Here is an 18,051-nt window from a genome sequence, read left to right on the forward strand (position 1 = left end):
CGGAGAGGGAATCCTGAAATCGGAGAGCGGAACCCAAACTCTGAGAGGGGAACACTGAAATCTGAGAGGGGCACCCCAAAATTGGAGGGGAGCCCCGAAATAGGAGAGGGGAACCCCGAAATCTGAGAGAGGGAACCCTAAAATCAGAGAGGGGACCCCAAAATGTGAGAGGGAAGCCCCGAAATCTGAGAGGGAACCCCAAAATGTGAGAGGGGAGCCCCGAAATCTGAGAGAGAACCACGGAATCGGAGAGGGAATCCTGAAATCGGAGAGCGGAACCCAAAATCTGACAGGGGAACCCCAAAATCTGAGAGGGGCAGCCCAAAATTGGAGAGGGAACCCCAAAATCTGAGAGGGAACCCCAAAATCTGAGAGGGGCACCCCAAAATCGGAGGGGAGCACCTCGAAATATGAGAGGGGAACCCCGAAATCTGAGAGAGGAACACCAAGATCTGAGAGCGGCACCCCAAAATCAGAGACGGGGAGAAGGGCACCCCAAAATCAGACAGAAAAAAAAAAAATCTGAGAGGGGAACCCTAAAATCTGACAGGGAACCCCGGAATCTGAGAGGGGAATCCTGAAATTAGAGAGCAGAACCTAAAATCTGAGAGGGAAACACTGAAATGTTAGAAGGGCACCCCAAAATCGGAGAGGGAACCCCGGAATCTGAGAGGGACCAGAGAGGGAACCCCGGAATCGGAGAGGGAATCCTGAAATCGGAGAGCAGAACCCCAAATGTGAAAGGGGAACACTGAAATCTGAGAGGGGCAGCCCAAAATTGGAGAGGGAACCCTGGAATCTGAGAGGGGAACCCCAAAATCTGAGAGGGGCACCCCGAAATCGGAGGGGAGCACCCCGAAATATGAGAGGGGAACCCCGAAATCTGAGAGAGGGAACCCCAAAATCAGAGAGGGAACCCCAAAATCTGACAGGGAACCCCCAAATCAGAGAGGGGACTCCAAAATCTGAGAGGGAAGCCCCGAAATCTGAGAGGGAACCCCAAAATGTGAGAGGGGCACCCCAAATGTGAGAGGGGAACCCCAAAATCTGAGAGGGGACCCCAAAATGTGAGAGGAGAACCTCAAAATCTGAGAGGGAAACCCCAAATGTGAGACGGGAAGCCCAAAATCTGAGAGGGGACCCCAAAATGTGAGAGGGGACCCCAAATCAGAGAGAGAAATTGTGGGGACACCATCAGGGCGCCCCAAAATCAGAGAGAGGGGTGGGGAACAGACACCCCAAAATCTCTGACAAGGGGTCAAGGTGGGATGGGGGAACCCCAAAATCAGACAGAGGGGTTGGGATGGAACGAGGACACCCAAATTTGGGCTTTTAAAATTTTTTTAAAAATTAAAAAAAATAATATTTAAAAATTTTAAAAGGGTATTTTGTTAATTTGAGGGGCTGCTTTTAGTTTAAGGGGTTTTAATTGAGGTGAATTTTTATTCTGAGGGGAGAATTTGGAATTTGAGGGGGGGATTTGTTAATTTGAGGAGAGAATTTTTTAATTTGAGAAGTATTTTTGATTTTAGGTGTTTTTTTGGTAAATTTAGGGGTTTTTTTTAAATTTGAAGGCAAAATTGTTTAATTTGAGGGTTTTTTTTTAAATTTAAGGTATTTTTTTTAAATTTGATGTGGCTTTTTTTGTTTATTTGAGCCATTAAGGGTTTTTTCTGTTAATTTAAGGTGTTTTTTTATAATTTAAAGGCAGAATTCTTTTAATTCGAGGGGTTCTTTTTTAATTTAAGGGTATTTTTTTAAACTGAGGTGGTTTTTTTGTTAATTTGAGGGTTTTTTCATTAATTTGCAGGTATTGTTTAGTTTAAAGGGGTTTTCTTTACTGTGAGGAGAAATTTCTTTAATTAAAAGTTTTTTTAAAAAATGAGCGGCTTTTCTTTTAATTTAAATTTGTATTTTTCAATTTGAGCTATTTTCTGTTAGTTTGAGGGTTTTTTCCATTAATTTGCAGATATTTTTTAATTTAAGGTGGGGTTTTTTTTGTGTGAGGGGAATTTTCTTTAATTAAAGCTTTTTTAAAAAAATGAACGGCTTTGCTTTTAATTTGAATTTATATTTTTCATTTTAAGCCGGTTTTTGGTTAACCTGAGCTCCATTTTGTGGGTTATTTTGCGGGCATTTTTTATTTTAAAGGGGGTTTTTCTTTAGCGTGAGGCGAATTTTCTTTAATTAAAGCTTTTTTAAAAAACAAGTTGCTTTTCTTTTAATTTGAATTTATATTTTCCAATATAAGCCGAATTTTTGTTAATTTGAGGGCTTTGTGTGGGGAATGCCTGAGGCTGCCCCTCACTTCCCGCCCAGGGAATTTTTCCACCTTTTCCATCTTTTCCACCTTTTCCAGCTTTTCCTTACCCACAAATTTCTGCGGCTTGGAGAATTTCCTCTCGGATTTTTGCTGATTTCAGGATATTTTTTGGTTATTTTGTATTTTTTCCTTTAAGGGGGATTTTTTGTTAATGTGAGGGAAAAATTTTTAAATAATTTTTTTATCTTTTAAAGGGATGTTTTTATTTTAATTTTAATTCATATTTTTAATTTTAAGCCAGTTTTTTTTGTTAATCTGAGCTCCACTTTGAGGCTTTTGTGTGGGAAATCCCTTCCCGCTCCCCCCCCACCCACCCATCCCTGAGGCCACCCCTCACTTCCCGCTGAGGGAATTTTTCCACCTTTTCCAATTTTTTTCCACCTTTTCCTCACCCACAAATTTCTGTGGCTTGGAGAATATCCTCTCGGATTTTTGCTGATTTCAGGATTTTTTTTTTTGTTATTTTGCGGGTATTTTTACATTTAAAGGGATTTTTTTAGTGTGAGGGAAAAATTTTTTAATAGTATTTTTTATGTTTTTTTAAAGGGATGCTTTACTTTTAAATTGAATATATTTTTCATTTTAAGCAGGATTTTTGTTAATTTGAGGCTTTTGTGTGGAGAATCCCTTCCCACCCCCCCCACCCATCCCCGAGTCCGCCCCTCACTTCCCGCTGAGGGAATTTTTCCATCTTTTCCATTTTTTTCCACCTTTTCCATATTTTCCTCACCCACAAATTTCTGCGGCTTGGAGAATTTCCTCTCGGATTTTTGCTGATTTCAGCATTTTTTCTTTGGTTATTTTGCGGGTATTTTTACATTTAAAGGGATTTTTTTTTTAGTGTGAGGGAAAAATTTTTTAGTAGTATTTTTTATGGTTTTTTAAAGGGATGCTTTACTTTTAAATGGAATATATTTTTCATTTTAAGCAGGATTTTTGTTAATTTGAGGCTTTTGTGTGGGGAATCCCTTCCCACCCCCCCCACCCATCCCCGAGTCCGCCCCTCACTTCCCTCTGAGGGAATTTTTCCAGCTTTTCCATTTTTTTTCACCTTTTCCATATTTTCTTTACCCACACATTTCTGCAGCTTGTTTCATCCCAGATTTTTCCTGATTTCAGGATTTTTTTTTTTTGTTATTTTGCGGGTATTTTTACATTTAAAGGGATTTTTTTTTTATTGTGAGGGAAAAATTTTTTAGTAGTATTTTTTATGTTTTTTTAAACGGATGCTTTACTTTTAAATTTAATATATTTTTCATTTTAAGCAGGATTTTTATTAATTTGGGGCCTTTGTGTGGGGAAATCCTTCCCTATCCCCCCCCCCACTCGCTCATCCCCGAGTCCACCCCTCACTTCCCGCTGAGGAAATTTTCCACCTTTTCCAATTTTTTTCCACCTTTTCCATCTTTTCCTCACCCACAAATTTCTGCGGCTTGGAGAATTTCCTCTCGGATTTTTGCTGATTTCAGCTTTTTTTTTTTGTTATTTTGCGGGTATTTTTACATTTAAAGGGATTTTTTTTTTTAGTGTGAGGGAAAAAAATTTTAATAGTATTTTTTCTGTTTTTTTTAAAGGGATGATTTTTAAAAAGTTGAATTTATCTTTCACTTTAAGCCGGTTTTTTTTAATTAATTTGAGGCCTTTGTGTGGAGAAATCGTTCCCTGTCCCCCCCCCCCCACTCGCCCATCCCCGAGTCCGCCCCTCACTTCCCGCCGAGGGAATTTTTCCAGCTTTTCCATTTTTTTCCCTCCACCTTTTCCATCTTTTTCCTTACCCACAAATTTCTGAGGCGTGGATCGTTTCCTTTTAGTAAAGCTGCCTGCCAAACGCTCGATGAAGGTGGGGCGCTCAGGATGAAGCAACGCCTCGGGCACCATGTCCAGCTCCCGGATTTCCTCTCCTGCAGACGGCAAACAAAGACGGAAAAAAAAAAAAAAAAAAGGAAAAAAAAAAAAAAGAAAAAATAGGAGATGAGCGGGGCGGGACGGGATGTGCGGCAGGCGCTGGCGGAGCGGTGTGAGGGGAGGGAGAGGAGGCGGCCTCAGGGCTCCAGCCCCGCCATGGCCCCGGAGCGGCCGGGCCCGGCCGGGGATGAGGGAGGGACGGGCGGGGAGCGCGGAAACCCTGCCGGGAACGCTCGGGGGTCGAGAGTGCCGCTGTGAAATGGCTCCCGAGACGAAAAATGCCGCTCGGGAAGGGTCAGTGAGCCCGGAAATCCTGCTCGGGAAGGGTCACCGAGCCGAAAAATGCCGGGCGGGAATGGCCCCGGAGCTGAGGGATTCCAGGCAGGAATGGTCACTGATCCCGGGAATCCTGCTTGGAAAGGGTCACCGATCCCAGAAATCCTGGTCAGGAAGGGTCACCGAGCCTAAAAATCCTGATCTGAAATGGTTCCTGAGACTAAAAATCCCGGTCTGGAATGGTCACTGATCCCGGGAATCCTGCTTGGGATGGGTCACTGAGCTGAGGGATTCCAGGCAGGAATGGTCACTGATCCTGGGAATCCTGCTTGGAAAGGGTCACCGATCCCAGAAATCCTGGTCAGGAAGGGTCACCGAGCCTAAAAATCCTGGTCTGAAATGGTTCCTGAAACTAAAAATCCCGGTCTGGAATGGTCACTGATCCTGGGAATCCTGCTTGGAAAGGGTCAGTCATCCTAAAAATCCTGATCTGAAATGGTTCCTGAGCCTAAAAATCCCGGTCTGGAATGGTCACTGATCCTGGGAATCCTGCTTGGGAATGGTCACTGAGCTGAGGGATTCCAGGCAGGAATTGTCACTGATCCCAGAAATCCTGCTTGGGAATGGTCACTGATCCCAGAAATCCTGCTCGGGAAGGGTCACCGAGCCTAAAAATGCCGGGCGGGAATGGCCCCGGAGCTGAGGGATTCCAGGCAGGAATGGTCACGGATCCCGGGAATCCTGCTCAGGAAGGGTCAGTGATCCTAAAAATCCTGGTCTGAAATGGTTCCTGAGATTAAAAATCCCGGTCTGGAATGGTCACTGATCCCGGGAATCCTGCCTGGGAATGGTCACTGAGCTGAGGGATTCCAGGCAGGAATTGTCACTGATCCCGGGAATCCTGCTTGGGAATGGTCACCGATCCCAGAAATCCTGCTTGGGAATGGTCACTGAGCTGAGGGATTCCAGGCAGGAATTGTCACTGATCCCGGGAATCCTGCTTGGGAATGGTCACCGATCCCAGAAATCCTGGTCAGGAAGGGTCACTGAGCCTAAAAATCCTGATCTGAAATGGTTCCTGAAACTAAAAACCCCGGTCTGGAATGGTCACTGATCCCGGGAATCCTGCTTGGGAATGGTCACTGAGCTGAGGGATTCCAGGCAGGAATTGTCACTGATCCTGGGAATCCTGCTTGGGAAGGGTCAGTCATCCTAAAAATCCTGATCTGAAATGGTTCCTGAGCCTAAAAATCCCGGTCTGGAATGGTCACTGATCCTGGGAATCCTGCTTGGGAATGGTCACTGATCCTGGGAATCCTGCTTGGGAATGGTCCCGGAGCTGAGGGATTCCAGGCAGGAATTGTCACTGATCCCGGGAATCCTCCTTTGAAATGATCCCTAATCCTAAAAATCCTCCTTTGATCCCTGATCCTAAAAATCCTCCTTTGAAATGATCCCTGATCCTAAAAATCCTTTGAAATGATCCCTAATCCTAAAAATCCTCCTTTGAAATGATCCCTGATCCTAAAAATCCTTTGAAATGATCCCTAATCCTAAAAATCCTCCTTTGAAATGATCCCTGATCCTAAAAATCCTTTGAAATGATCCCTAATCCTAAAAATCCTCCTTTGAAATGATCCCTGATCCTAAAAATCCTTTGAAATGATCCCTGATCCCAAAAATCCTCCTTTGAAATGATCCCTGATCCCAAAGATCCTCCTTTGAAATTATCCCTGATCCCAAAAATTCTCCTCTGAAATGGTCCCTGATCCTAAAAATCCTAATTAGGAATGATCCGGCTCCCAAAAATCCTGCTCTGGAATGGCCCCAAATCCTGGGAATCCCAATGGGAATATTCCCAAAAATCCCACTCTGAAATGGGCTCTGATCCTGGAAACCCTAAATGGGAATATTCCCAAAAATCCTGCTCTGGAATGGGATCCCAAATGGGAACATTCCCAAAAATCCTGGGAATCCCAAATTAAAATATTCCCAAAAATCTGCTGTGGGGGCGTCGACTCACGGCACCGGGAGCATGATCCCAAAACTTCCCAGCCCTTTTCCATGGATTTGGGATCACATTCCCAAAATTTCCCACACGTTTCCATGGATTTGGGATCGCATTCCCAACCCCTTTTCCTGTCCCCAGGGGTTTGGGATCTGGGATTTTTGCGGGATTTTCCGGGGATTTTTTTCAGGATTTTTCTGGGATTTTTCTAGGATTTCTCCAAAATGTCTCCAGGATTTTTCCAGGATTTTTCTGGGATTTCCCGGGATTTTTTCCAGGATATTTCTGGAATAGTCCCAGGATTTTTCTGGGATTTTCCCAGGATTTTTCCGGGCTATTTCTGGGATTTTCCTGGAATTTTTCCAGGATTTTCCTGGAATATTTCTGGGATTTTCCCGGGATTTTTCTGGGATTTTCTTGGGCCTTCTGTGGGATTTTCCCATGATTACTCCGGGATTTTTCTGGTCTATTTCTGGGATTTTCCAAGGATTTTCCCAGGATATTTCTGGGATTTCCCCAGGATTTCTCCGGTCTATTTCTGGGATTTTCCAAGGATTTTCCCAGGATATTTCTGGGATTTTCCCAGGATTTTTCTGGGATTTTCCCAGGATTTTTCTGGGATATTTTTGGGGTATTCCCAGGAATTTTCCCAAGATTTTTGGGGCGCGGAGCTGCGGCGGTGCCGGTGGCTCTGGCAACGCTCCCTTTATCCATGGATTTGGGATCCTGGATTTTTCTGGGATATTTCTGGAATTTTTCCGGGATTTTCCTGGGAATTTTCCAGAATTTTCCCAGGATTTTTCTGGGCTATTTCTGGGATTTTCCCAGGACTTTTCTGGGATTGTTTCAGGATTTTCTTGGGATATTTCTGCTATTTTTCTGGGCTATTTCCAGGATTTCCCCAGGATTTTTCTGGGCTATTTCTGGGATTTTCCCAGGATATTTTTTGGGCTATTTCTGGGATTTTCCCAGGATTTTTCTGGGCTATTTTTGGGATTTTCCCGGGATTTTCCCGGGATATTTCCCGGGATTTTGGGGATTCCCAGCCCACCTGCGGGCGCGGGGCTGCGGCGGTGCCGGTGCCCGTGGCAGCGCTCCCGGTGCTCCTCCAGGCTGCTCTGCTGCTTGTAGCTGCGGCCGCAGGAGCTGCACTTGTGCGGCTTCCCCACCACGGGCGAGGAGACTGCAACGGGGTTTGGGGTCAGGGTTTGGGAATTGGGGTCAGGATTTGGGATTTGGGATCAGGATTTGGGATCAGGATTTGGGATTTGGGATCAGGATTTGGGGTTTGGGGTTTGGAATTTGGGATTTGGGATCAGGATTTGGGAATTGGGGTCAGGATTCACAGGCTGAGCTGCACTTGTGCGGCTTCCCCACCACGGGCGAGGAGACTGCAACGGGGTTTGGGGTCAGGATTTGGGGTTTGGGGTCAGGATTTGGGATGTGGGGTTTGGGGTTTGGGATCAGGATTTGGGGTTTGGGATTTGGGATCAGGATTTGGGGTTTGGGATCAGGATTTGGGGTTTGGGGTTTGGGATTTGGGATCAGGATTTGGGATTTGGGGTTTGGGATCAGGATTTGGGATTTGGGATCAGGATTTAGGACCTGGGATTTGGGATACTGTCTATGGGAACTGGATTCCTTTTGGATTCTCCCCATTTCCCACCTCCCTCCACCCTCACCAAAAACCTCCAGCAAACCCAAAAAATTCCCTTTGCAACCCAACAAATTCCCTTTTCCAACCTGAAAAATTCCCTTTGCCAACCCAAAAAATTCCCTTTGCAACCCCAACAAATTCCCTTTGCAACCCCAACAAATTCCCTTTGCCACCCCAACAAATTCCCTTTGCCAACCCCAAACCCTCCAGCAACCCCAAAAAATTCCGTTTTCCACCCCAAAAAATTCCCTTTGCCAACCCAAAAAATTCCCTTTTCCAACCCAAAAAATTCCCTTTGCCAACCCCAAAAATTCCCTTTCCCAACCTAAAAAATTCCCTTTCCCAACCCCAAACCCTCCAGCAACCCCAAACAATTCCCTTTCCCACCCAACAAATTCCCTTTCCCACCCAACAAATTCCCTTTCCCAACCCCAAAAATTCCCTTTCCACCCAACAAATTCCCTTTCCCACCCAACAAATTCCCTTTTCCAACCTAAAAAATTCCCTTTCCCACCCAACAAATTCCCTTTCCCACCCCAACAAATTCCCTTTCCACCCAACAAATTCCCTTTTCCCCCCAAAAAATTCCCTTTCCCACCCAACAAATTCCCTTTCCAACCCAACAAATTCCCTTTTCCCCCCAAAAAATTCCCTTTCCCACCCAACAAATTCCCTTTCCCACCCCAACAAATTCCCTTTCCCACCCCAACAAATTCCCTTTTCCCACCCAACAAATTCCCTTTCCCACCCAAAAAATTCCCTTTTCCACCCAACAAATTCCCTTTCCAACCCAACAAATTCCCTTTCCCACCCCAACAAATTCCCTTTCCCACCCCAACAAATTCCCTTTCCCACCCAACAAATTCCCTTTCCAACCCAACAAATTCCCTTTTCCCACCCAACAAATTCCCTTTCCCACCCAACAAATTCCCTTTCCCACCCAACAAATTCCCTTTTCCAACCTAAAAAATTCCCTTTCCCACCCAACAAATTCCCTTTCCCACCCCAACAAATTCCCTTTCCCACCCCAACAAATTCCCTTTCCCACCCAACAAATTCCCTTTCCCACCCAAAAAATTCCCTTTCCACCCAACAGATTCCCTTTCCCACCCCAACGGCTTCTCCGGGCCGTTTTCCCGCCGTGATTCCCGAGCTCCGGGAATTCCCGGCTTCCCACCGGAATGGGTGCGCAGGTGGCCGCTGAGGGCGTCGCGGCGCCGGCAGGCGTAGGAGCAGAAGGGACACTTGAAGGGCTTCTCCCCCGAGTGCAGCTTGATGTGGCGCAGCAGGTTCCCCTTCTGCGTGAAGGACGCGCCGCACTGCTGGCACTGGAAGGGCCGTTCTCCTGGAAAACAGTCCCGGAATTCCCGAAATTCCCGAAATTCCAATGGGAACGGGTCCAAAGAACACAAATACCAATCGTGGGAAACGCCAAAATCCCAATGGGAATGGATCCCAAAGAACCCTGATCCTGACCCTGATCCCGACCCTGATCCTGAGCCTGCACTGCTGGCACTGGAAGGGCCGTTCTCCTGGAAAACAGTCCCGGAATTCCTGAAATTCCCGAAATTCCAATGGGAACGGGTCCCGAAAAACACAAATACCCATCCTGAGAAATGCCAAAATCCCAAAGAACCCTGACCCTGAATCTGAGCCTGAATCTGACCCTGACCCTGATCCCAACCCTGATCCCGACCCTGATCCTGAGCCTGATCCTGACCCTGCACTGCTGGCACTGGAAGGGCCGTTCTCCTGGAAAACAGTCCCGGAATTCCCAAAATTCCAATGGAAATGGGTCCCGAAAAACAAAAATACCCATCCTGAGAAATGCCAAAATCCCAATGGGAATGGATCCCAAAGAACCCTGACCCTGATCCTGATCCTGAGCCCGCACTGCTGGCACTGGAAGGGCCGTTCTCCTGGAAAACAGTCCCAAAATTCCCAAATTCCCAAAATTACAATGGGAACGGGTCCAAAGAACACAATTCCTCATCATGAGATCCATCAGAAACCCCAAAATCCCAAAGAACCCTGACCCTGATCCTGACCCTGATCCTGAGCCTGATCCTGAGCCTGACCCTGATCCTGATCCCGACCCTGCACTGCTGGCACTGGAAGGGCCGTTCTCCTGGAAAACAGTCCCAAAATTCCCGAAATTCCAATGGAAACGGGTCCCGAAAAACACAAATACCCATCCTGAGAAATGCCAAAATCCCAATGGGAATGGATCCCAAAGAACCCTGACCCTGATCCCAACCCTGATCCTGAGCCTGATCCTGACCCTGCACTGCTGGCACTGGAAGGGCCGTTCTCCTGGAAAACAGTCCCGGAATTCCCGAAATTCCAATGGGAACGGGTCCCGAAAAACAAAAATACCCATCCTGAGAAATGCCAAAATCCCAATGGGAATGGATCCCAAAGAACCCTGATCCTGATCCCGACCCTGATCCTGATCCTGATCCTGACCCTGATCCTGAGCCTGCACTGCTGGCACTGGAAGGGCCGTTCTCCTGGAAAACAGTCCTGGAATTCCTGAAATTCCCAAAATTCCCATGGGAACGGAGCCCGAAAACCACAAATACCAATCATGGGAAACGCCAAAATCCCAAAATTCCCATGGGAACGGATCTCAAATAATCCCAATTCTAACCTAAACCAGCACTGCTGGCACTGGAACGTCCGTTCTGGAAAACATTCCCGAAATTCCCAAAATTCCATGGAAACGGGTCCCAAAACCCACAACTACCAATCCTGGAAACACCAAAATCCCAATGGGAATTCCAGAATTCCAAGGGGTTTTTTTCCCATTTTATCCCCGGTTTTAATCTGTTTTACCCCCGTTTTTTCCCCATTTTTGCTCCATTTTCTCTCATTTTTGCTCCGTTTTTCCCCGTTTTTTCACCGTTTTTCCCCATTTTTTCCCGTTTTTCCCCATTTTTCCCCATTTTTCCCATTTTTCCCATTTTTCCCCTCACCGGTGTGGCTGCGCTTGTGCACCATCAGCACGTTGGGGCCGATGCCGCCCATCCCACACTCGGGAATTCCCTTTTTCCCCATTTTTGCTCTGTTTTTCCCCATTTTTGCTCCGTTTTCTCTCATTTTTTCACCGTTTTTCCCCATTTTTTCCCCATTTTTCCCATTTTTTCCCGTTTTTCCCCATCTCCTCACCGGTGTGGCTGCGCTTGTGCACCATCAGCACGTTGGGGCCGATGCCGCCCATCCCTCACTTGGGAATTCCCTTTTTCCCCATTTTTGCTCCGTTTTTCCCCATTTTTGCTCCATTTTCTCTCATTTTTTCACCGTTTTTCCCCATTTTTTCCCCATTTTTCCCCATTTTTCCCCAATTTTCCCCATTTTTTCCCATTTTTCCCCATCTCCTCACCGGTGTGGCTGCGCTTGTGCACCATCAGCACGTTGGGGCCGATGCCGCCCATCCCACACTCTGGAATTCCCTTTTTTCCCATTTTTGCTCCGTTTTCTCTCATTTTTTCACCGTTTTTCCCCATTTTTTCCCCGTTTTTCCCCATTTTTTCCCCATTTTTCCCCATTTTTTCCCCATTTTTCCCATTTTTCCCATTTTTCCCCATCTCCTCACCGGTGTGGCTGCGCTTGTGCACCATCAGCACGTTGGGGCCGATGCCGCCCATCCCACACTCCAGAATTCCCTTTTTTCCCATTTTTTCCCCATTTTTTCCCATTTTTTCCCCATTTTTTCCCCATTTTTTCCCCATTTTTCCCCATTTTTCCCCATTTTTCCCCATTTTTTCCCCATTTTTTCCCATTTTTTCCCCATTTTTCCCCATTTTTCCCCATTTTTCCCCATTTTTTCCCATTTTTCCCATTTTTCCCCTCACCGGTGTGGCTGCGCTTGTGCACCATCAGCACGTTGGGGCTGATGCCGCCCATCCCACACTCCAGAATTCCCCTTTTCCCCATTTTTGCTCCGTTTTTCCCCGTTTTTTTGCTGTTTTTTCACCGTTTTCCCATTTTTCCCCATTTTTTCCCGTTTTTCCCCATCCCCTCACCGGTGTGGCTGCGCTTGTGCACCATCAGCACGTTGGGGCCGATGCCGCCCATCCCACACTCCGGAATTCCCTTTTTTCCCATTTTTTCTCCGTTTTTCCCCATTTTTTCACCGTTTTTCCCCATTTTCCCCATTTTTCCCCATTTTTCCCCATTTTTCCCATTTTTCCCCTCACCGGTGTGGCTGCGCTTGTGCACCATCAGCACGTTGGGGCCGATGCCGCCCATCCCACACTCCGGAATTCCCTTTTTCCCCATTTTTGCTCCGTTTTCTCTCATTTTTTCACCGTTTTTCCCCATTTTTTCCCCATTTTTCCCCATTTTTCCCATTTTTTCCGTTTTTCCCCTCACCGGTGTGGCTGCGCTTGTGCACCATCAGCACGTTGGGGCCGATGCCGCCCATCCCACACTCCGGAATTCCCTTTTTCCCCATTTTTGCTCCGTTTTCTCTCATTTTTTCCCGTTTTTCCCCATTTTTCCCCATTTTTCCCCATTTTTCCCATTTTTCCCCTCACCGGTGTGGCTGCGCTTGTGCACCATCAGCACGTTGGGGCCGATGCACACCATGCCGCAGACGTCGCATTTGAGTTTCCCGTTGGGCAGGCGGATCCCGCCCGGCGAGGTCGGCTCCGGGAATTGTTCCGGGAATTGTTCCGGGAATTGTTCCTGGAATTGCTCCGGGAATTGCTCCGGGAATTGCTCCGGGAATTGCTCCGGGAAGGGCTCCGGCAGGGAATCCTCGGGAAGCGCCTCCCGCTCGTCCTGCGCCAGCGCCCGGCCCGGCGACTCCTCGTCCGACGACATCTCCACCTTGATGGAGGTGGCTGCGGATCCCCGGGGAACGGCGTCAGCGGGCGGGAAAACGGGAAAAACGGGAAAAACGGGATTGGGAAAATGGGAAAATGGGATTGGGAGAGGGGGAAAATGGGAAAATGGGGGAAACGGGGTCGGGAAAACGGGAAAATGGGATTGGGAGAGGGGGAAAATGGGAAAATGGGGAAAACGGGGTCGGGAAAATGGGAAAATGGGATTGGGAGAGGGGGAAAATGGGAAAATGGGGAAAACGGGGTCGGGAAAACGGGAAAATGGGATTGGGAGAGGGGGAAAATGGGAAAATGGGGAAAACGGGGTCGGGAAAATGGGAAAATGGGATTGGGAGAGGGGGAAAATGGGAAAATGGGGAAAACGGGGTCGGGAAAACGGGAAAATGGGATTGGGAAATCGGGAAAATGGGGAAATGGGGAAAACGGGGTCGGGAAATCGGGAAAACGGGATTGGGAGGGGGGAAAATGGGATTGGGAGAGGGGAAAACAGGGAAACAGGGTCGGGAAATCGGGAAAATGGGGAAAATGGGATCGGGAAATCGGGAAAATGGGATCGGGAAATCGGGAAAATGGGGAAACGGGATTGGGAAATCGGGAAAATGGGAAAATGGGGAAAATGGGATAGGGAAATTGGGAAAATGGGAAAATGGGGAAATGGGATCGGGAAAAATGGGAAAATGGGATCAGGAAATTGGGAAAATGGGGAAAATGGGACCAGGAAATCGGGAAAATGGGGAAATGGGATCGGGAAATCGGGAAAATGGGATAGGGAAATTGGGAAAATGGGATCGGGAGGAGGGAAATCAGGAAAATGGGATCAGGAGAGGGGGAAAATGGGAAAATGGGATCGGGAAATCGGGAAAATGGGGAAATGGGATTGGGAAATCAGGAAAATGGGATCGGGAGACGGGGAAAACCGGGAAAAATGGGAAATGGGATCAGGAAATTGGGAAAATGGGGAAAATGGGATAGGGAAATCAGGAAAATGGGGAAATGGGATCAGGAAATCGGGAAAATGGGAAAATGGGATCGGGAGGGGGGAAAACAGGAATGGGAGAGGGGAAAATGGGATTGGGAAATCGGGAAAATGGGAAAATGGGGAAAATGGGATCGGGAAATCGGGAAAATGGGATCGGGAGAGGGGAAATCAGGAAAAATGGGGAAAAATGGGGAAAAAAAATGGGGAAAAATGGGATCAGGAGAGGTGGAAAATGGGGGAAAATGGGATTGGGAGAGGGGAAAATGGGAACAGGAGAGGGGAAATCGGGAAAAATGGGAAAAAATGGGACTGGGAGACGGGAAAATGGGGAAAAATGGGGAAAAATGGGGAAAAATGGGGAAAAATGGGGAAAAATGGGGAAAAATGGGGAAAAATGGGGAAAAATGGGGAAAAATGGGATTGGGAGAGGGGGAAAATGGGGAAAATGGGGAAAAATGGGATTGGGAGAGGGGGAAAATGGGGAAAATGGGGAAAAATGGGGGAGAGAGAAGAAAAATGGGGAAAAATGGGATTGGGAGAGGGGAAATTCTGGGATGGGGAGAGGGAAAAATGGGATCAGGAGAGGGAAAATGTGGAAAAATGGGATGGGGAAAAGGATTTGGGAAAAGGAACCAGGGAAGGGAATCCGGGAAGGGATTTGGGGATTTGGGATTTTGGGATTTTGGGATTTGGGAATCAGGGCTGGGATTTTGGGATTTGGGATTTTGGGATTTGGGATTTTGGGATTTGGGATTTGGGGATTTGGGAATCAGGGCTGGGATTTGGGGAGGGATTTTGGGATTTGGGATTTTGGGATTTGGGATTTTGGGATTTGGGATTTTGGGATTTGGAGATTTGGGAATCAGGGCTGGGATTTTGGGATTTGGGAATCAGGGCTGGGATTTGGGGAGGGATTTTGGGATTTGGGAATATTCTGAGGATGTTTAGGGAATATTTTGGGAATATTTCAGAGCTGGTTTTGGGATATTTGGGGAATTTTTTGGGAACGTTATGGGGATGTTCTGAGACTATTTGGGGAATATTCTGGGAATATTTCAGGGATATTTTGATAATATTTCGGGGATATTTTGGGAATATTTAGGGGATATTCTGGGAATATTCTGGGAATCCTTTGGCAGTATTCCAGGGCTGTTTTGGGAATATTTTGGGAGATTCTGGGAGTATTTTGGGGATCTTGTGGGAATATTCTGGGAATATTTTGGGAATATTCTGGGGATATTTTTGGAGCTGTTCTGGGGACATTTTGGGAATGTTTAGGGGCTGTCCCGGGAATATTTTGGGAATATTTTGGGAATATTTTGGGAATGTTTTGGGAATGTTTAGGGGCTGTCCCAGGAATATTTTGGGAATATTGTGGGAATATTTTGGGGATGTTTTGGGAATGTTTAGGGGCTGTCCCAGGAATATTTTGGGAATCTTTTGGGAATATTGTGGGGACGTTTTGGGAATGTTTAGGGGCTGTCCCAGGAATCTTTTGGGAATATTGTGGGAATATTGTGGGGATGTTTTGGGAATGTTTAGGGGCTGTCCCAGGAATCTTTTGGGAATATTTTGGGGACATTTTGGGAATGTTTAGGGCCTATCCCAGGAATCTTTTGGGAATATTGTGGGGATGTTTTGGGAATGTTTAGGGGCTATCCCAGGAATATTTTGGGAATATTTTGGGAATCTTTTAGGAATATTGTGGGGATGTTTTGGGAATGTTTAGGGGCTATCCCAGGAATATTTTGGGAATATTGTGAGGATGTTTCGGGAATGTTTAGGGGCTGTCCCGGGAATATTTTGGGAATCTTTTAGGAATATTGTGGGGATGTTTTGGGAATGTTTAGGGGCTGTCCCAGGAATATTTTGGGAATCTTTTGGGGATGTTTTGGGAATGTTTAGGGGCTGTCCCGGGAATCTTTTGGGAATATTTTGGGAATATTTTGGGAATCTTTTGGGAATGTTTAGGGCCTATCCCAGGAATCTTTGGGAATTCTGGGCCACTCACCGGGCGAGCGCGGGGACGAGCGGGGGCTGGGGGGGCTCCGGGCCGCCCCTCCCCCCACGGCCGAGCGGAATTCCTGCTCCAGAGGGGAATCCCCCCGGCCTGGAAAAACACGGAAAATCATGGGAAAAATGGGGAAAACAACGGGAAAAATCATGGGAAAAATGGGGGAAACAACGGGAAAAATAACGGGAAAAATGGGGGAAAAAAGGGGAAAAATAACAGGAAAAATAACGGGAAAAATGGGGGAAACAAGGGGAAAAATCATGGGAAAAATGGGGGAAAAAAGGGGAAAAATAACAGGAAAAATAATGGGAAAAATGGGGAAACAAGGGGAAAAATAATGGGAAAAACGGGGGAAAAATGGGAAAAATAATGGGAGAAACGGGGAAAACAAGGGGAAAAATAATGGGAAAAATAACGGGAAAAATAATGGGAAAAATGGGGGAAACAACGGGAAAAATAACAGGAAAAATAATAGGGAAAATGGGGGGAAAAATAACGGGAAAAATAATGGGAAAAACAAGGAAAACAACAGGAAAAATAACAGGAAAAACGGGAAACATAATGGGAAAAATAATGGGAAAAATGGGGGAAAACAAGGGGAAAAATAATGGGAAAAATAATGGGAAAAATAACAGGAAAAATGGGAAAAATAGAGGGAAAAAATAATGGGAAAAATAACGGGAAAAATAACAAAAAAATGGGAAAAATGGGGAAAATGGGAAAAATTGGAAAAAAACCCAGGAAAAATAATGGGAAAATGGGGAAAAAAAACAGGAAAAAGGGAAAAAATGGGAAAATGGGAAAATTTGGAAAAATAATGGTAAAAATAACAGGAAAAATAACAGGAAAAATGGGAAAGAATTGGACAAACCAGGAAAAATGGGGAAAAAATGGGAAAAAAGGGAAAAACGGGTAAAATTGGAAAAGGGAAAAATAACAGGAAAATGGGAAAAATCATGTGAAAAATGGGGAAAATGGGAAACACGGGAATAGGATGGATCCAGGAATTCCCAAAATTCCCAAAACCCTCACCTGGATTTGGGAATTCTGGGAATTCCCGATCCCAAATTCTCACCTGGACCTGGGAATTCCAGGAATTCCCAATCCCAAAATCTCCCCCGGATTTGGGAATTCTGGGAATTCCCAATCCCAAATCTCACCCAGATTTGGGAATTCTGGGAATTCCCAATCCCAAATCTCCCCCTGGATTTGGGAATTTCCCCCATTCCCAATCCCAAAATCTCCCCCGGATTTGGGAATTCTGGGAATTCCCAATCCCAAATCTCCCCCTGGATTTGGGAATTTTCCCCATCCCAATTCCCCAATTCCCCCCCAGGTCCCTTTCCCAGGATCTGGAATTCCCAAATTTCCTCCCCAATCCCAAATCTCCCCCATCCAATCCCAAATTTCCTTTCCTCCATCCCAAATTTCCGATCCCAGATTTTCTCCCCAATTCCAGATTTTCCGCCCCAAATCCCAAATTCCCTCCCCATCCCAAATTCTGATCCCAATTCCCAAATTTCCTCCCCCAAATCCCAAATTTCCTCCCCCAAATCCCCTCCATCCCCAAATTTCCTTTCCCCCATCCCAAATTTCCGATCCCAGATTTTCTCCCCAGTTCCAGATTTTCCCCCCAATTCCCAAATTCTGATCCCAAATCCCCCAAATCCCAAATTTCCCCCCCCAAAATCCCAAATTTCCCCCCCAAAATCCCTCCCCATCCCAAATTCTGATCCCAAATCCCAAATTTCCCCCCCCCGCAATTCCCAAATTTCCTCCCCCAAATCCCCTCCATCCCCAAATTCCCTTTCCCCAATCCCAAATTCCCTCCCCATCCCAAATTCTGATCCCAAATCCCCCAAAATCCCCAAATTTCCCCCCAAAAAATCCCAAAATTTCCCTCCCAAATCCCCTCCCCCTCCCCTCCCCCTCCTTCCGTGGGAACAGCCGGAATTTTTTGGGGCTGGAAAATTCCCCCTGGAGCAGCTGGGAATGAGATTTCCAAAAGTTTTTTTGGTTTTTTTTTTTTTCCGGCCCAGCTG

At 46.4% G+C, this 18,051-nt stretch overlaps 1 protein-coding gene across 4 annotated transcripts in view; it reads right to left on the reverse strand.

The window, feature by feature from the left end:
• Positions 1–18,051, reverse strand: part of IKZF4 (IKAROS family zinc finger 4) — a 33,970-nt gene that overhangs the window by 3,690 nt on the left and 12,229 nt on the right. For 2 of the 4 annotated variants that reach the window (XM_085562785.1, XM_085562786.1), the window contains exons 4-8: positions 16,007–16,105; positions 12,708–13,016; positions 9,347–9,514; positions 7,564–7,695; positions 4,099–4,224 (exon numbers count right to left, since the gene is read on the reverse strand). In XM_085562785.1, the coding sequence (XP_085418911.1) occupies positions 4,099–4,224; positions 7,564–7,695; positions 9,347–9,514; positions 12,708–13,016; positions 16,007–16,105 (834 nt within the window). Of the gene's footprint in view, positions 1–4,098; positions 4,225–7,563; positions 7,696–7,912; positions 9,515–12,707; positions 13,017–16,006; positions 16,106–18,051 lie in introns of those variants that run through there. The other 2 variants (XM_085562784.1, XM_085562783.1) reach the window with 1 other exon arrangement.

This window comes from Lonchura striata, chromosome 29, assembly GCF_050655825.1.
Source record: "Lonchura striata isolate lonStrDom1 chromosome 29, ASM5065582v1, whole genome shotgun sequence".
Taxonomy (NCBI): domain Eukaryota; kingdom Metazoa; phylum Chordata; class Aves; order Passeriformes; family Estrildidae; genus Lonchura; species Lonchura striata.